The sequence below is a fragment of the Pelodiscus sinensis genome, chromosome Z (genome assembly GCF_052426305.1).
Source record: "Pelodiscus sinensis isolate ZL-2025 chromosome Z, ASM5242630v1, whole genome shotgun sequence".
In the NCBI taxonomy this organism is placed as follows: domain Eukaryota; kingdom Metazoa; phylum Chordata; order Testudines; family Trionychidae; genus Pelodiscus; species Pelodiscus sinensis.
Window position 1 is genome coordinate 20,519,051 of NC_143085.1, and position 20,470 is coordinate 20,539,520.

Below are 20,470 nucleotides of genomic sequence, written 5' to 3' on the forward strand. Positions count from 1 at the left end.
GCCACTCTGAATTCTTAAAGGGACAGAGAAGTGGTAGCCCATCCCACGGGTCTCTCTCAGTTTAAGAGTGCAGAGTGGCAACAGGGAAATGGGGGGAGGAGCTTGGGCTGAGACACCCACAAGACTGGCTGCCACTTCTCTGTCCCTTTCAGAATGCAGAGTGGCAGCATGGGGAAGGGTTGTCCTGAGACCCTACAAGGCACCAGAGATTAAGCCAGCATCTTTCCGTGCCGGCTCTTCTCTGTCCCTTTAAGAGTGCAGAGCAGGAATGGGGGCAAGGGAGGAGGTGATCGCGTAGTCAATAGTGCTACCCGATAAGCTCCTGCTTATTGAGTAGTTGACTACTCAATCACATCCCTAGTCCCTGCAGGGCATTGGTTTCAAGCAAGTCGCACAAGGTTTAAAACCACGTGGAACTAGCATCCCCTCCTCAGGAGGGGAGAGATAAGTGAAAACTCTGCTAATACTATCTAATTACTTAACTATTTACAATACTTAAGTGCACACCTCATCTGAATGCACATGAGCAAGCTCTCAAAGAAGAACTGGAAGTGATGTCATATTATGACTTAACTAGCATCACAGAGACTTGGTGAATCAGCCTGACAACTGGATCAGCTTGATCAGAAAGGGCAGACAGGGTAAAAAGGGAGGAGGAGTTTCATTATACATCAAGAATATATATACTTGTTTCCAGTGAGGCTGAGAGCAACCATGGGCTGGGGAAAGGTTGGGGGGACAGCTCTGTGCCCACAGAAGTGGCAGGGCTTCAGGCAGAAGGGACAAGGCCAGGGCAGGCAGCCCTCAGCACTGCCTGGACCGCAGCAGACCCTCAGAGCCATGCAGAACACCCTCTGCATCTAATCAAAACACTGCTACAGGTCATCCCACAAATTCTAGTTCTGACAATCTTGCAGCCCACTGAGATGCAGGAGGGCCACTAATGTGGCCCACTCACTAGTCTAGTGGCCCATCGCTGAGCTAGATTTACCTGGCCCTTCCATAGTGCAGGGAGCTGGATTTGATGACTTCTCAAGGGCCCTTCTAGGCCTGCATTTATGTGATTAAAAGTTCACATGTCACACTAGTAAAAACTGTATCCAACTTCCTATCATCTAGCCCAATCAAGATATAGAGTAGGTGCACCATGGATTGGCTGAATTACAGAGGGCCACTGTCCCTCAACACTGGGCACAGAGAGCTATGGAAGAGAGAACACTTTGTCCAAGAGGCCTTTATCAAGTAAGCACTTTGCATCTTTGCTATTCAGCCTGCAGTCAAGAGATAACCCTGGATTTTAAGTCCCAAAGCCTTAGCAGAAGGGCCCTGCTTCCTATTTGGACTCAGCAACCGCTGAGTGGGATCAATCAACAATCTAATGTTATTTACCAATGGTTAAGAACATAAGAAGGGCCATATTGAGTCAGACCAAAGGTCCATCTAGCCCAGTATCCTGTCGGCCGACAGTGGCCAATGTCAGATGCCCCAGAGGGAGGGATCACAACAGGTAATCATCATGTGATCCCTCTCCTGTCATCCATTTTCAGAGAAACAGAGGCTAGGGATACCATTCCCACCCATCCTGGCTAATAGCCATTGATGGACCTAACCTCCATGAATCTATCTAGCTCTTTTTTGAACCCTTTTAAAGCCCTAACCTTCACTGTATCCTCTGGCAAGGAGTTCCAGATGTTTGCCATCTTGCTGCTCGGAGCATCTTTATTAGGTCTCTCATAAGAACAGCTTTAAAAAAAAACAAGAACCAGATCTAGTCAAGAGGTCTAGGAGGAAAGGAAGAACTAGGCATCATGGTTGTATAGGCTTTCTCTAATCTGAATAACCAGGTGCCACATGTCAGGAATGGCCTGCTTTCTGCTACACATTACAGAGGTTTTACCATCAAAAGATACATAGGCAGAGTGCACTTACCATGTACATTGGTGAGCCACACAATGTTGCTGCCATCATGTTGCTTTGCAGGTAGCGGGCAAATCCAAAATCAGCTACAAATAGAAAGAAAAATTCATTCATCAGTTCTAGAGAAACATAATATTTTTTCATTGTATCCCATGCCTCAATCTGCAGTGTGGGCACCTCCTATTTCTCTGTGGGTCCTCCTGTTTGTCTAAAATCCATCAATACAAGGGATATTCCCCATTTTGAACACAAGACTTGTACTCTAGCCCTCAGCTAACCTCAAGTTTCTCTCATTCTTACTACGTGTTCCATACAACAAAAAGGGTTAAGAACACAAAGCTATAAAAAGCACTCTGTGTTAAAAGGAATGAATCCCAATCCCAATTCACTGAAAGGTGTTTATAGTCACTATTTCTCTTGTGTCTGTTGTTCCAGGTTTGCTCTTTGACACCAGCAGCCTACGATGGAGCTCCGGGCCGGCTCTACTGAGTGTGGGGCCCGATTCCGGGGGCGGGGCCGCACATGCGCAGGGCCCTGGGCGACACGGTGCATTCGTCGCACACTGGAGGCACAACACATGCACCATGCGTCCCAGACATCATGACACATACGCCGTACGCCCAGGGGGCCCCGCACAAACATTGTGCTCCTGGCGCACTGTGCATGTGCCATGTTCCCAGCGCATGCATCGCTTCCCTGGGTGCAGGGTCCCATCAGGCGCGGGACCCCACGCCAGGGAATCGGCCTAAGATCGGCCCTGATGGATCTATGCCACTCTACACTAGCTAAACAGCTAGTCTAAGAATTACAAATGCGGTGAAGGTCCAGCAGAGCTTGATAGCTTTTCCCTCATTTCCTGCTGCTACTGTAACCCACACACCTAGTGGGTGGGGTTCACTGTTCCAACTTTATAGCTCAAGCTGTAGAGGCTCCTACAGCAAATGCCAGAGGTCCCAGGTTCAAATCTGCCTGGTGGCAGTTACACTACCACAACTTCAGATTTGGAGAACTCCATGACATAGGGCAGAAGGCAGGGAGGAACCACAAACATCAAGGAGGGACCACCACCACCTTATTTTTGGCTCTATGGCACTTTTTATGTAGAAGATCTACAACACTAATACCAAGATATTGCTAGAACAATGGCTTTCTATAGAGCATATACAAATAAAACTAAGCCATTCATTTATCCTAGAAAAGACAGAGTCTATACATGCAAACAGCATTTACATCTGCAAGTTACTCAGCATCTGATCATATGATGCTAAGAGGTTCCCTTAAGGTTACTAGATATTTCAAGCAAGAGTTATTTGACATGGCTGTTTATATTGCCATCTGTCATTGGAATGATATTATGTCTGACTAATCCCTCTCCTGGACCACACACTGGCCTTCTTAAGGAAAGGGGCAGGGAAGAGTTTAACAGCAGCATGCATAAAGGTAGAACAACTGCACACTAATGCAAACTAATACATATCAACTAGGACTGCTGTGTAGTTGGCCCTCCCTTTTTATGTGCATGTGGGTCATTTCACACTTTGACTTTCTATCCATGCTTGAATTTTGGAGAATGCTGCAGCTGTAACTGAGTAGATGCAACATTCACCCAGTCTTCTCCAGCAGATCTCACTGCTCAGCTAAAAGGCACTAATGCTTTCACCACAAGCCAGAGTTGAAACAGAGCTTGATCTAATTATTTAATTGGTGTAAATTATTTAAGTCAATTGAATTATTTAATTCGGTTTGGTCAGCTTGCAATATAGTCCCAGCGAATGTCCATGAATCAAGATGTGACTATACAACTCTTCTTTAAGAGAGATATTGGGTTCAATAGTTAGGTTTCTGGTTGTTTTCAAATTATGTTATTCACTCTTTCATTTCAATTACTTTTTTATTATTGATTTTATTATAGATAGCTAGATAGCTAGATAGATATTTTATACTCGATAAATGTTTCCACTACAGAAAAGGTTAGACCAGCAAATTTTCATGACTGGGGAATGGATTTTCTGAAAATGTCTTCAAAAGGGTAAAAGCTTAGAAAAACCTGCCAGAATGCTGGAATTCAGTTCTTTATAAAGTCCCTTGCAAAAATTTAAAAAATTAAGGAAAAAACATAATGCCCAAGATGATTTATTGATTTTCAGTTTTTCCCTTAGTCTCTTTCCTGTAACCCAATGATCAACATATGTTACAAGTCTCCCTCTGTGCTTGATGCACAATGGATGTGGGTCCATCACATCCAGACTGGTTCTTAATCTAAAGCTGTGTGCTTGCATTTTTAGCTCTGGAGTTTCTGATTCAATCCCTGGTATGAGCCAAGAAGGCAGCCATCACACGTGTTATTTTTTTAAAACAGACCTCAGCCTTCATGAAGTATACAAGGATCACAGTCCTGAGACACGAAAATTCCCCACCACTCCCACTTTACCTTGCCAGCATGCCAAACCTCTGTTTCAAAAAGCCAGGACAAATCAATATCACTGCCTATGCAACTTCTTGCCACAGGGGAAACTGAATGGCCATTTTTTCTGAGAAAGATACCGATCAACCTGTAGCTGAGAAGAGTTCAAACAGCTGAATTTGCATATGTCACTGAACAGCCACGACAGAAGAATTCTGTCACTGGCTGACAAGGATAGATTGGATCTAACGATCTAGGCCATCACAAAAGTAGCAAAAGAGGTTATGTTTAAAAACAGAAGATATTCCAGTTAAAGCATGCTAAGTGATGTTTAAAAATGTGCTAACTATTTTCCTAATCTAGAAAGAGCCCAAGGAATGAAAGGCTCTATAACTGAATACCTATCCATATAACGCACATAACAACCCACAATTTCATTTAAACCTCACAAGGAGTTTGGGTGGATGCAACTAATCCCTTAGAATTTAAGGCTTAACCACAGTATTCTATAGTGGAGCACAGTGCTGATCAGCATCTGCCTCTTTTGAAAGAAGGGTAAGAAACAAAACAAGTGGGTACAGGGGACAGACATTTCATTGATATGAGCTAGCTCCCACTAGCTCCAGTAACATTACACCTCTGCATTTCCATCTGCAGGTTACTCAGCATCTGTATCTGATTAGCTGAAGGCCTGACCTTGAGAACTATCCAGAGATCCCACTGCAATGGCAGAAAACTAACCCGGATCCCCTTGTGATCAGTTCACTTGTTCCAGCAGTACAGATTGACTAACTAGCCATTTCCAAAGCCATGTGAATTGTTTCCAGGAAAGAGTGTTTCTTAAAGCAGAACACAATGAAAGGTTCTTACCAATCTTTATATGAATGTTGTTAGGATTGGACTTCTTGCCTCCAGCAAAAGAAAGGAGAATATTTTGCGGCTTCAAATCCCGGTGGATGATACCTTTGCTGTGTAGCATTTTCATGGCACCTGCTATCTGCTGAAGAAAGAGCCTGATGGTATCTTCACTAAGCGTCCGCATAGCTAGAAAACAGACAGACAGAACAATTGTAAAATCAGCCACCACTCAGCAAAGCAGAAGCAGCTTCTCCATAGAGATGACCAAGGGTACCTCTGGATCCAGCAGTGGGCACTACCAGTGAGAAAGTAACTAGATGTGCCTTTTTTAAGCCTGGTTTGTAAAGAATATCCCTTAAAGCTGTGGTCACTAACTCGTTGATCACGATCGACTGTTCGATCGGGAGGGCTCGACCAGTCAATCGGGAGGCGTCGGGGGCCCTCCCATTTCTTCCCACCCCCAAGAAGCCCAACTACCTACCTCCAGCGACAATGGAGGTAGTGCTGGCTTCCTGCAGGGTGGAAGGAAGTCCGGCAGCTGTGTGCTACTTCCGGGGTTTCAGGAAGTGTGCTGGCTGCTCCCCCTCCCTCAAACAGCTGGCGCAGTACCAGACCCAGGTCTGCGGTGTTCCAGGGACTTGCTGCACAGAGGGGGGAAGGGAGGTAGGGGTCCCTAGAGGAGGCTGGTGCCAGGGCTTCCCTTCTCTGGAGGGGAAGGGGGAGGGAGGGAGGGAGGAGTCCCGGGAGGAGGTACATGCCAGGACTTCCCTCCTCTGCTGTGGGGGGCGGAGGAGTCCCCGGAGGAGGCACGCACTGGAGCTTCCCTCCTCTGTGGGGGGGGGGGGGGGGGAAGAGTCCTGGGAAGAGGTGCTTACCGGTGCTTCCCTCCTCTGTGTTGGGGGAGGGGGGAAGAGTCCCGGGGGGAGGCGCGTGCCAGGGACTCCCTGCCCCAGCACCTACTTGCACCCTGCCCCCTCTGGCATCTTGTTCCCTGCCAGAGAACCCTGTCTTCTGCCCCAGCACCCACTGGCACCCTGTCCCCTGCCCGCACCAACACTCCGTCCCCTACTCTCACTAGCACCCTGCCCCAACACCCTGTTCCCTACCCCAGCACCCACTGGCACCCTGTCTCCTGCCTCTGCTCCACTGGCACCCTGTCCCAGCACCCACTAGCACCCTTCCCCAGTACCATGTCCCCTGATCCCACCAGGACAATTGGGGCCACATTAGTGAGGGTTGGAGGGAGGGGGTGGAGGAGTCATTTTTTTGCATCTCACTTGTGTGGCCACTTTTCTGTGGGTCAGTGACCCCTGACTCAAAACAGGTTCCCCGCCCTTCTCATAAATAAAGACAATGCTGAAACTTTTTGTGTTTGACATAGTATTTTATTTAAAAATGAAGCCTTGCCAGCAAACCTCCAGTTGGGGCCAAGCCCCCATCTGACCGTAGCATCATAACACGTCTGCACCACCTCACCTCCTAACCCTAGATCTGAGCCTATCATACGCTGGAACCCCGTATCCTGAGCCTTTCACATTCCCAAACTCCTGCACCCCCACATCCTCAGTCTTCTGCCACAACACTTCTGCACCATCCACACACTGCAAATCTGTGTCCTGAGCCCATCATATTCCCAACGTTCCAACCCTGAGCCCCTCACATACCCCAGCCCAAACTCCTGCACCCTCCCAGCCACAAGCCTGTGGCTTGCTCGGCATCCCAAACCTCCACCTGACCCCAACACTCCCCAGCCTGGAGCCCCCTCCCTGAGCCAGCATCCCCTTCTCCATCTCCTCCTGCATCCAGATTCCCTCCCAGAGCTTGCACCTCTCACCCCTTCCCACACCCAAATCCCTCATTCCCACCCCAGAGCCCACACATCCTGTCTCAACCCAATGAGGGTAAAGCTAGACTACAGGAGTTTTTCTGGGATTCCAGAGGAATCCCGGAAAAACTCTTCCGTGTCCAAGGACACGTTTGTTCTGCTTTTTTTAGCAGAAGAGAAAAATCTTATAAGAGATAAGGTGGCTTCCAAAAGAAGGGGTTTTTCTGACATTTGGCCCTGTCTAGACAAGCCAAATGTTGGAAAAACCTCTTCCTACAGAAGAATTGACAAAAAATTCTCAGTGTAGCCATACCCTAAGAGTGTATAAGGGCTAGGGATATCAAGTGATGGAAAGGAGGAGAACAGAGAGGGTGGGGCTTCAAGGAAGTGGTAGGGTCTTACAGGAAGGATGGGGAGGTAGATCTTGGCTTGTTCTGACATTTAAAAAGTGATCTTGGGCATAAAAAGGCTGGAGACCACTGCCTTAAAGTATTAGCAGCTAGACTGCATTCTCCTCTATATCTGAAATGATGCAGAACGTAAGCTAGATCCTCAGCTGCCATAAATCAGCACAGCATCCCTGACTTCAGTGGCAGCTTCTTCGATTATGATGGTGATATACCAGTTTACACTGCTGGAGGATCTGGCCCCACAACAGCATGGACTAACAAAGGTGAGACTGAATATAAATAGATCTCATAAGCAAAGGCCTTTAAAAATGAATAAAGTTCTATAAATGTGCCTGTAGCTAATGGCATTCCCCTGCGAGACAGGCTTTCTAGGCTTTATTTTCATTTTAAAATAAAGAAATACTGAAAGGATCAAGAAGCTAAACAGGATCCCACATCTAATGAGGTTAAATCAAAATTAACTCCACCTATTTCTTTCCCTTACTTTACAAGCACATCTGTAAAACACTCCTGCCAGAAACAAGGCCCAGGCCACTGAACACAAAACAAGCTTCAATATCCATATACTTGAAACTCTTTAATCCAGCAACTCCGGGAATTCGGGTTTGCCAGATTAAAGATTTTGCTGGGCCAGGGAGGGTGCTACTTATCTGGCGCCCTGCTCCCAAGGACACATGTGGCTTTGCACCCTGTGTCTTGCCCAGGCACTGCCTCCCCACCGCCCCCACACCACTATGGGAGTGACGGAGAAAAGACACAGGCAAAGTATGTCACTGGGTTGCTCTCCCCCCACCTGGGGGGAAGGGGAGCAGCAGTGTGCACAGCCATGTACTCCTCCATACCAGGGGTGTTCCCGGATTAAGGACATCCAGAGTACTGAGGTTCAAATTTAAAGTGTGACACCTTTCTGGGTTGATGCTAACATTCTAGAACAAATAAAGTCCAAAGACACAAATTTCACTTGCATAAAGCCATCGCTCTCATAAATGTTCCTATTGCTCTATTAATGTTGTTCCAGCTGTCTTCTGATACAGCCTTAAACCATATTGGCAAGAACATCAAAATGCTATTCTACCTTCTCAGCTGAAGTGGAGGAATTCTTATGAAAACACAGAGCAGGGCACAGACAGTTTTAGCCCAACACAGGAAATTAAACATTTTACTTTCATGTGCGTGTGAAAGAGCAAGAGACATGGGCTGACTGAACAGTGTTTGGAACAGAAAACAAACTCCCAAATCTTTGAAGGGAGACTCACAACTAGCAGGCCTAAAATGTCACTCTACCAGCTTCATACAAGTGATGCCAATGTGCAGGTATGCAGAACTTCTCTTCCCTTGCTGAACTCTCTTATCATGAGACAGAATGCTACTGGAATTTACAAGGTACCTGCTCTTGAAATGGAAGCTTGGTGAATGGAATATACCAATTTTTAAAAAGGCATCTTGAAATTTTAGACCAACCAATCCTGACAATATCTTACATGAAAAGCATGGCCTCATATTTAACAACACTTACTTTCAGGAGCATCCCCAAGTGGTGTACACTAAGACCTCTGTTCTCAACAAAGGGTCTGAGAGCCTTTGGGGAGATCTGCAGGCAGGTCTTAGGGAGTCCACTAAGCCAATGTCAGACATACTGGTGACTGGGGAAGAAAGCCAAAGGCCCATCACATGGGGCTGAAGCTTCTGAACCTGAACCTCCCACCCGGGCCGAAGTCCAAGCCTGAGCAGTATAGCTTCATGGGGACCCTTATGGCCTGGAGCTCAGGCAAGTGCCCTGTTTGCTACTCTCATATGCCAACCCTGCTTTTCTATGCAGAAAACCAGCTGTTGTGGCACAGGTGGGCCATGGAGTTTTTATAGCATGTTGGGGTGCGCCTCTGAAACAAAAAGGTAGAAAACCCTTGTATTAAGGAAATACTCTGTTCATTTCAATGGCACCATTTTGATTTATACTGGCAAAATCACTGCCCTAGTATTCTGACAAGACTGGTTACATTCTCCTCTGCCAGTTCTATTTATCCATCAAAGGTACTTTTATATGGTTCCCATCACCACACTATCTGATCACCTCACAATCTTTAGTGTACACAACATCTTTGAGAGGTAAAGAAGTGCTATTACAGATGAGGGAACAGAGACTCAAAGAAATTAGGTGACATGGAAGTCTGTGGTGGAGCTCAGATTTGAAACCCGGCCTCCCAAGTGTCAGGTTAATGTCCTACATGCAGGACTATCCTTCTCAACACCATAGCTGATTAGAAGACACAGTGAACATATCTATAACCAAGGCATTGGGGTTCTGAACAGGCAACACTAACCCCAATAATCTGCTATAGCATCTTTGGAATAGGGACCATCATCATGAAAAGCATCTGACACCCTGCCCCCTACCTGAAATAATCTTTTTCAAGATTCATTTTGGACCCAAAAATTTAATGGGCTCCATTGTAGCTATCTGCCTAACAAAAAAGTAAGACCCTCTAAACTAAACAGTACTTAGGCTGTCAAGCTAGTAGTTCTGCCAAAAAGCCACAATGTTTTCAAGGCATTACCCTCTATGGGTATGTCTACACTACCCCGCTAGTTCGAACTAGCGGGGTAATGTATGCATACCGCACTTGCTAATGAAGCCCGGGATTTGAATTTCCCGGGCTTCATTAGCATAAGCGGGGAGCCGCCATTTTTAAATCCCCGCTGCTTCGAACCCCGTGTAGCGCGGCTACACGGGGCTCGAACTAGGTAGTTCGGACTAGGGTGCCTATTCCGAACTACCGGTACACCTCGTTTCACGAGGAGTAACGGTAGTTCGGAATAGGACCCTAGTCCGAACTACCTAGTTCGAGCCCCGTGTAGCCGCGCTACACAGGGTTCGAAGCAGCGGGGATTTAAAAATGGCGGCTCCCCGCTTATGCTAATGAAGCCCGGGAAATTCAAATCCCGGGCTTCATTAGCAAGTGCGGTATGCATACATTACCCCGCTAGTTCGAACTAGCGGGGTAGTGTAGACATACCCTCTGAGCTGTTTCCATATAATTTAGCAATTAAAAGAGATAAACACATTAGAAGCCATCTTCCCATACTGAAGATGTTAAGAGTACATAACCTGGAGCTGGTCTTCTACCTCTTTACATTGCAAAAAGAGATTGATATAGGGATTTTTAAAAATCCACCAATTGTGGAGCAAATCTCTGCAGAATTTAAACTTTCACTTAAACAAAAGCTAGATGCCAAGTTCTTCAGATCTGAAGCTATAATCTCCCAAATATGAGAAACTAATGCAAAGCTGTTGCCTTCAACTGGCAGACAGACTGTTCCAGTGTATCTGCTTCTGGTTTGCAGAGCGAGGAAGCAGCAGCAGAATAAAACTGATACAAGACTGAGATTTGTTGCACAGATTTTGCTCTTCAGAACCCGCTGGGCAGCAAGGAAACCCGGGGAACAAGTCAGTTTCACCTAACTGCTCTGAGATACAGGATGAGGAGTGCTGGAGAAACCCCTTTCCTCATTTAAAAAAAAAAAAAAAAAAAAAAAAAGAGCGAGAGCGGAGAGACAGACAGACAGACAGAAATGGAGCTTTCCTATCTCTCAGGGTATGTCTACACTACCCCGCTAGTTTGAACTAGCATGGGTTATGTAGTCATCCGCAGTTACAAATGAAGCCCGGGATTTGAATTTTCCGGGCTTCATTTGCAGGAAGCCGGCCGGCTCCATTTTTAAATGCCAGCTAGTTCGGACCCTGTGCCACGCGGCTACACGCGGCACGGACTAGCTAGATTAGAAGCTAATCCGAACTAGCTAGTCCATGCCGCGTGTAGCCGCGCGGCACGGGGTCTGAACTAGCCGGCATTTAAAAATGGCGCCGGCCGGCTTCATGCAAATGAAGCCCGGGAAATTCAAATCCCAGGCTTCATTTGCAACTGCGGATGACTACATTACCCCCGCTAGTTCGAACTAGCGGGGTAGTGTAGACATACCCTCATTTACCTCTCACCCCAACCCACTGCACAGCAGCAGGGGTAGAGTAGCAAAGGCCATTTTTGCTGCACTGCCTGAAGAAGAGGAGTTCCACTTTTCTCTCAGTGGATGGATCTTTTTCCCGTTAGAGTCTCCATAACCCCACAAACTAAAGGAAGAAATAATATATGGCCTAAGTCCTGAGTCTTTCCTATCGCCCAGTGGCTATGCTTGAGGCAAGTGTGCAGCCCCTGGATCTTGTTGGTAGAGTTTTCCCAGTTGTAACTTCCCTATTTACCTGTGGCTAGGTGGTTTAGTCCCCACTCTAGCTGTTTAGTAAGATTAGGGTTGCCAGGTGTCCGGTATTGACCCGGACAGTCCGGCATTTTCACCTCCTGTCCGGTAAAACAAATTCAGAAAATACTGGACACCTGAAATGTCCGGTATTTTCTGTTTTTTTTTCCAGACAGGAGGCAAAAATACCGGACACCTGGCAACCCTGGTGCCTGGGCCAAGCCCATGCCCCACTTCCTCCGGCCCCAACACCTCCAAACTCCCACCTCTGGACTCCCTGCTTACCTAGTTCCACAAGGAAGCTAAATTCTGGCTTGAACAAGAACACAAAATGGACACCAGCAAAAAGCCTAAAGACCAAGGGGAAGCAATGCCTTCCCTGGGTCTTAGTGCTCAACCGCTCCCCTGTTCCTATCCCTATTTTAACTCGGCACTCAGTCTGAACGGGGCCATGCTGTTTTATTATTTATTTAATTATTTATTTATTTTGCTCAACAACTTTGGTCCCTCCCCCCTTTTTTTCTCCCTCAACAGAATTTTCTCCCTGGTGTAGTCTTTTTTGGGGGGAGGAAGGATTCGGTATTTTTGGTTCAACCATTTGGCAACCCTAAACAAGATTTTCCTGTCCTACTGGGCTAAAGATCAGGGAAACTGGATCTGTCCCTATTCCACCAGAAAGATTTCTGAAGAGCAGTCATGTGCAGACTTTAGTCAGTGTCTGGTATCTAGGGCAGTAGCCCATAAGCAGAGGTAGGGAGAAGATAGTGCAGGGAAGAGCTGCCTAATTCCTGGGATTCACAAGCAGTAGAACATGATTCCATTTAACATTTCTCGGCTGTTACAGCCTTATTCTGAACAAGGCACTTGTGCCGGCCTCCCTATAAGAGAGGGGGCATTCGCTCATCTTCTCCATAGCATAGCAAGGCATTAATACATGCAAAGGGGAGTGGGCAACCCCCAACATGAGCAACAGCAGCCTGAGTTCTCTGAAATGTTACTACTTTACAAAACTTGCTCTGTCATACCTAACTAGTAATAATATCCATGCATTTATTTGTGTGGGATCGACTTCAGCGACAAGGCACTCAGCTTACTGACATGAGGATTGCAAGATAGGTCAGTAGAACAGAGCAAGTATTTACATTAAGAGGCCCCACTGGTTCCCAGCTCACAGTGCTAGAAAAAGCTCAAACCCCTGATAAGTGCCCCGGTCAGCACTCTGGTGCTGGAAATAGAGCTTCACTTGCAAGGAGGCTTCAAGGTGAGCTAGAGCAAAACTTGAGGACCTGTATCAGATAACCCTCAGCCAGATATATTGAACTAGACAGGACAACTTTATGGAAAGGATATTTAGGGTTAGGGGAGGAGAGGGAAAGAGTAAAATCTCAAGTTCCCCATAAAGGTCATCTGCATCTATCTTCAATATGGGCCTGATCCAAAGGCCACTAAAGTCAATGAGACTGAGTGAGGGATGGGCCAGGCCCTTTAAGTAAAGCCTTACTTGCAATACTGCTGACATCATGTCTTCTCCTGCAATTTTGACAGCAGGAACCCCAGGCAGCTGCTTTCAGCCCTGGGTGGCTGATGGGGAAAAATACAGAAAATTGTGCATGGATATTATTGGTGACAATGAAGTCCATTATTAGCGTTCCATTGTGCAAATCAGACACAATTCTGGACAATCATCCTGAAATTCAAGCACGAAGGCCCTTAAATTCTATCTTAAAACTCACCTGAAGACCACCATGTCTATTTGCACCATACATTTCCAACCCCCACGAACAGCCAATTGTACATGCTAGGAGCCTCATCACTCCAAAGGCCTTTTTGACGCCCAGACATATGGAGCAAGGCTAGGCAGAAATGCATCACTCCCTTTTGCAAAGAGGGGCCCAAGAGCTCAGAAGCATCCTTCTTGCAGCTTTCCTAGCAGCTTAGAATTCAACCTACAATCATTCTTACATGCCCCTTTCCATTTGCAGGCTCACAAATGTCATAGTCTATCAAAAAACCTCAAACAAATAAAGAAATATGTTGTTCTGGTGATAAATTTTCTACATAAATATGCTTATCCCAAGAAGAAGAGACTAGAAAGGGCAGTATATAAAACAGCCTGCCTCATTACCAAGAGATGCACAGAGCTGGAGGCCAAAAGAGTCCATGAGATCACCTAGTCTGACTTTCTGCATTACACAGGCCATAAAATTTCATCCAATTTCTCCAGTGTTGAGACCAAACACCAGTATGATACTGTCTACTGTTCTGCTAACATCCCAGGAAGTGCAGAGCGATACTGTACTCTCTCACTTCTGTACATAACACCAAATGAGCTACAACTGAAGACAAAGTCAACTAAGTTGCCAAAAGGAAAGACGCATTCTAGCAAGATCAAATTCCTGTTCACTGGAAGTAATTGTAGCACGCCACATCCCAAGACATACAACTGAAGATGAGGGGAAAACTAAAACCAACACATTTCACGCTGAGGAATAAATGCACATCTTTTGCTTTAGAATGGAATGGAGAATCGGAGTTACTTTGGGTGCAGTGGAGAATTTAAATATTGCCTAACATTTGTAATTAGATGGCAGAATAGATCAGTAGGCTTCAGAGCCTATTCTCCCAATAATAAGGGGACTTGGATGTGCAGCTCACATTAGCACTAACAAGAATTACCTCAGAAATACTTAATGAATGGCTGGGAAAAAGAGATGTCAAAATTGAAGAGAATGATGCAGCTATTAAAAGAAGCAGAGCAGTAAATAACATCTGTGTAGAGCAGGGAATTCTGGGTATTTATTAGAAATTCACTTTGGTTTTTTCACCAATGCACTGTGAAAAACATGAATGTTAGAGATGTTTAGTTCTTAAAAAAAAAAGAAATACTTAATTTGAAAAGGCAGTGAAGGGGTGACTGTATCTGGACAATAAAGGAATACCTAGTCTTATGGCAATACATATAGTACCATGGGGAATGGACAAACAAGTGTGGTATAAGGGCCCAGATAGATGCTGCTGAGGCAACAAAGATGAACATTCTATGCCTCATTTCCTGTTAGCAAACTCATTCTGGAAGTTCTTGAAGGCTGGATGCCAAGCCCAGCAGAGGAACATGGGAGAAAATGGCCACAAGTAGAACAGCTTTAAAAAATCAAAACCTGAGTAGCCTGAATAATCTTAAAAGCAAAACTACCAATCTGAGACTTCTGTTTGCTGATACAACAGAGGTACGAGCAATACACGGCATTAATATATCCCTAAAAGATGTCTCCTATGTGATTTGGAGACAGAATCATCTGGTAAAAACTTGTCTAGAAATAGGTTTCAATAAGGATCAGTATTTCTGTTTTTTTTAAATATAAATAGAAAGAAAATTCATCCAATAGCATTTCCCTTTTGGTGCATATATGTTTAACTTAGGTTTTATAAGCCACTGTTATTCATAATTGACCCTTAGATTTTTTAAGAGACAGAAGCAATACTACACACGTCCTTCAAATTATTCTTATCTGGTAGCTGCTTCTCTTAATTGTAAAAAGTAATTTTAGAGAAGAAGAAAGCCTAACATAATCATCTTTGATTAACCCAGGATCAAAGCAGCAACCTATAGCCTACTGGACATTAAAGCATCAAAAGCAAAGACGTTGGATAGCAACTTCAATATCACCTTCTGGTAGCAACTATCAGCCTCCTTAATACAGTCAGTATTAGATGCAAAGAAAGCAAGTCATGTTAACAAAGAAATAAGTTAAATTAGCAGCCTAAGTAATTGCACGGAGTACTCCACTTTTGTGCTGCCATGATGTATGTGCATGTACAAGTGGCAATACAATCAGGTGCACTTTAGATAAATCACTGCTGGGAGCTTACCTTCAAATGGGGGCGGGAGTGGGGGTGTGTGCATGCATGTGTGCGCACGCACACACTCATGCATGATTACGAGTCACAGATCGTGACTTACTTTCTAGAGAAAAGTTTCACCAGAACGTGTCAAAGGGCTCTATGGGAGGTGTAGTGTAGGACGGGAAGCGGAATGGCTGGACCAAACCTGAGTGAGTAGCGCTGCAACCCCATGTGCCAGGTTCTGATGCCGAGAGCAGGATGCTGTGCCCTGGAGGACTAGAACCGCAGGAGTTGCCTCAGCGGTATGCTCAAGCATTGCAACATGAATAAGAAATATTTAGTAAACCAGATGGGTTTTGCATTAAGCTATTTAATGGGTTGCAACCAAGGTTACCTGTACAGTGTGTGCCCACACGAGTGTACAACTCTTTTCAGAGCCCTGTGCAGTGGTTCAAAGCTCCCCACACAGGCAGAGAGCTCGGCTTATTGGCTGGGGAAAGGAGAGGGCAGGGAAGTCACCCTTTTGGAGGAGCGGAAGCAGTAGCAGCTGCTCCTGCTGCCTGCTATAAATGGAGAAGCTGGCTCCAGCCTCTACTCCAGGACTGAGCAAAAGATGACCTGCAGGCCAGATCCAGCCGTGAAAGCCTCAGTTGACTCCCTGCCTGCCCCACACACGCTTGGCACTCTGGAAAGCTAAGTGCAAGGACAGGTGTGTGTTTGTGAACACTGAGAGCCAAGAGGGAAGAGAGACAGGCTTCTCATACTGCCCCCACCCCCAGTAGCTCCCATTGGCCAGTTTTGATCATTAGCAACTGCCTGCTTGCAGGACAGGCAGCATGTGAAGTACTTCTCCTCCCCCAGGGCTCACAGAATTCAGTTTAGAGTGATAAACAGGGCTCCTGCAGTTCTTCTGAGCAAGTATAGGGGCTAGAAGGCAGAGACCCAGGTAAGGTCTCCCAGCCAAAGCCTATCTCTGGAACCCCAGCCCCTCCCTTTGTCCCAGAACCTTCTGTCCCCGTTCTGCCCTCCTACCCCATGTAACCCAAAGCTTCTGCACCCTTGCTCCAGCCCCCATATACCTTCCCAGGCCCTGCATCCCTTCCTCACCCCAGTCTGTTGCCCCAGGTCACAATCCCCTTCTTCACCCAAACTCACTCCTATATCACACACCCCACTCACTTACCCCAATTCTCCCTTCTGCACCCAACCTCCATCCCAGACCCCTTCACCTCTTCCATTAATATAATGGAAGAGTCCGCTCTCAACCACTTACTAAATTCTTGGAATGTTCCCTTATCAAGAATTATTGCCCATCCCGTGTTAATGTCTTAAGGTAAGAAAGAAAAAGATCCTTTTAACAGAATTTTTTTGAGTGTTGCAGATATCTAAAACTTGGATCTTAATGATTTTTTTAAAAAAATCTTGTGTTGCTAATTAATACACGGTAAACTGTATTGCATTAAGGCCAGATCTTTGCTATCTGGTAGAGTTCGGGCTCAGAGCCAGAAGCAGCAAGTACTAGGTGTGATGAAACCTTAGCATGAACTAAAGATGAAACCTTATTTGCAAGATCTTTGAAACATGCATCTGTCTCTTATGAGAGGATGATGATACATGTACTCCAAAGTCTTAGATGAGTAACTGTGTTAGTCTGTACCTAAATAAACTTAAAAAACAACAATGGTCCTGGAGCACCTTTAAATATGTAAATATTATCATGAGCTTAGATGGGCACAACCCACTTCTTCAGCCAAGTGTGCTGTTAATTTTCTTTTTATTTGATTTCACATTAAATAATAATAAGTACTACTCCTTGTTAATTATCACTGGTTTTAATATATTTTCTTCCACACCTATGGATTATTTAAAATATTTATTTATATCTATGGTTTTTGTTTGTATTGGTGGGTGCGTATCCACACACTACCTCAATATTGGTATTGCACACAAGAAATTTCAACCTGCCTCTGACAGGGCATCACGACCCCACACTTTTAAAAGCCCCCACGCCGGCCTGGTATGGAGGGTGGCGAGCGGGGGTGCGCACATGCACAGCGCATTCGAACACCGCCAAACAGCTGGGAGGGAGAGAAGATAAGGACAGGCCAGTCCTGGGCGGAGGAAGGAGAGGGCTGTGAGCAAGAGAGCGCAGGCACACCATGTTCCTGCGGTGGCCAATCAATGGAGGGGAAGGATGTCCTGAGTGATGTGGGCTCCGCCCGATGCTGTAAAAAAGGGGGGGGTTCAGAGGAGGAGGGAGAGGAGAATGGACCGGGGGGTGTGGGAACCTCAAGTAAGGAGATGGAAGAAGGAGGGGGTTGTAAGAGGGGGTAGGTAAGGAACAAGAGGCGGGAACTTAGTAAAGGGGGGAGAGGAAGCAGCCCAGGGCTGGCGCATTTCGGCCCGTGGGCTGGCGCATTTCGGCGGGAAGCCTCACCAGAAGGACCAGACCCAGACAGGTCTGCATCCTTAGGGCCCTGTGCTGGGGTCCATGAGTGAGGGCAGGCCTGTACTCCCCGGACCCTCCGCTCCCCACCGCTATAGAAGGCTGTGTCAATTGAGTCCCAGCAGAGGGACACCCCAATCATTTAAGTAAAACAGTGAAAAGACCATCCAACTGTAAAGTGAAGGGCACTGGGTGCAAGTGAAAACACAGGGTTAAGAACCAAACTTTTACACTGCCCAAAAGAAGATTCAACCTGCCCAAGGATGGAAAATCTTAGAGGGAACACTGGTGGCAACAGGCCACCAATGTTTACAAATGGGTCCTGAACCCAAAGAAGTTGTGAACCACTGTACTACAGCTCAGTTTGGCTATGCTGAAAAAGGTTTTATACCATGGATTTATACCTAAAGTGATACAGAAGTGCAAATCCCACTGGATTACAATGGGATTTGTGTGCCTCTGCTTCTAGCAAAAATCCCACCCTACAAGTACAATTTCTATATGGGCAGAAGCAGCCCTCTGTGCACAACACTTTGCAATTGTGAACTCCAGCAAAGCCTGTGCACAAAGCTCAAGAGATTGCTTGAAACCACAGGCTCCTGAATTGCATGGCAATTCTTAATCTCTTCTCTCTCCATTTGTACACCATTTCATTGCCACAGCTCACAGACCAGAGTTAGTCTAGTTCAACCATTTTAGTGCCATAGGAAATCAGCTAAGGTTTGGCTATTGTTGAATGGTTCCATTATTAAAAATTATCATTATATTCAGGAAAAAAAGTCCATGTGTACAAGCACATTCATTTGGCACTCACAAAAGGTGTTTCACTTCTGCATACCTAATGGATATGACAGCATCACAAAAGAACTAACACAAAGCATGCAAAACTCAGAATTAAAATGCAAGTCTAGGTCCTATGTGTCTCATCTCTATAAAAATTATGAGAAGAGCAAATCGATTCTTTACATTTCTTCAGCTACCAATACCTTTTCATAGATTAAAATAAATGATTAGATGTCATTTGTTATCCCAGATGAATGGACTGGAGCATATTAGTATCAGTTCTGAATGTATCATTTCTGGGACACTTAAGTTTGTGTAACCCACACAAATAGTAAGAGATAAGAATGAGAGAGCTCTACATTTTAAGAAGAGCCTGGTGGCTTTATAGCTGAGCTGTAGAATCTCCTACACTAGGCTCCAGAGGTCCTAGGTTCAAATCTAACAACTGGTAGCCTTGCTCTAAGACAAATATGAATTTAGCTTTTATTTAATTTCAAGTTTCCAATCATCATCTAATTTAAATAAAAGCCTCAGTTAACAACCAGTAAAACTGTATAAGGTGCCACAGGACTCCTTGTCGCTTTTACTAAAACTGTTGTTACTTCTATTTTAATACCTTCTCAGAATGTTAACAACAAATGCAGAAGACAGCTTGGATTGGCACTATGTTTAAATATGATCCAAAAGCCCCACAATAAGAAAAATAAATAAATACTAAGAGACAGCTTTACTCTTAGTCAGCCTGCAAGACAAAAATAAAATACTTTAAAAGGACACTAAACTTTAAATCTAGCATAACTCCAGCAAAGCTACTAGTTGAGCATCCAGGAAACATGCTCTCTTCACTATAGGAGCCTTGAATTCTAGGTGTTCTTCATTTACATCGTGATCCTGAAAACTGATCAGCGTCTTCCTGAACTGCCAGAAGAGCTTGTACAGGTTGAACCTCTGTAAATTGTTACTCTCTTGTCTGGCATCTTTCGTGGTCTATACCAGAGAGTCCCAGCACTGGTACCTAGAAGCCCTGCAGGCTGGTAGGGCAGCATGCTGCTACCAGTGAATTGTCAGTGGGAGCAGCAGCCTGGCTCCCCACTGCTGGGCTACGGGGTATACCCAAGTGGGGCTGCTCAGCATGCCCTTGCTGGGATGGCCTATGTGCCCCAGCTGCACACCCCAGTGGGACTATCCGTGGGGCTGAGAGCCTGATGCACCACTGCGAAGTTGTTCAGTGGGGCTGCCCAAGGGAGTCTGAAGTGCCTCATCAGGGCTGTACTGCGCACCCCAGCTGGGCTGCCCAGTGTGTCAGGCAAGGGGCGGTGGGGACCAGCAGGGTAGCGGGGCCTGAGGAGGGTCCAGGCTGAGTTGGGTAGCAGTGGGGGCAGGTATGATCTCCCTTTGTCTGGCAAAATCCCTCATCCGGGACCAGTCAGGTCCTGAGGATGCCGGACCACAGAGGTCCAACCTGTAGGATCAATGTCTTATCTCTGCATCACACCCCTCGCATTTCAACTGGCTACATGCTGTTCTTAACTTCCAACCATGTACTGCTGGAAAATACACAAGTTATTACCTCCCTGGTAATATGTATGTTCACCAGTGAAGAAGTACTTGGCAGAAGATAAAGAAAAGCAATGATGAAATCTCTCCCACCATTAACTTCTGCATTTCCACGTAAAAAACTATGAATGGGACACATCTAGCCCATTTAATTAGCCCAATTAACATGGGTCCTA

General features: G+C 45.7%; 1 protein-coding gene across 4 annotated transcripts in view; it reads right to left on the minus strand.

Moving 5' to 3' along the window:
• ULK1 (unc-51 like autophagy activating kinase 1) overlaps positions 1-20,470 on the minus strand; it is a 151,488-nt gene that overhangs the window by 99,786 nt on the left and 31,232 nt on the right. For all 4 annotated transcript variants that reach the window (XM_075898409.2, XM_075898408.2, XM_014572209.3 and 1 more), the window contains exons 6-7: positions 5,192-5,365; positions 1,930-2,003 (exon numbers count right to left, since the gene is read on the minus strand). In XM_075898409.2, the coding sequence (XP_075754524.2) occupies positions 1,930-2,003; positions 5,192-5,365 (248 nt within the window). The remainder of the gene's footprint in view (positions 1-1,929; positions 2,004-5,191; positions 5,366-20,470) is intronic.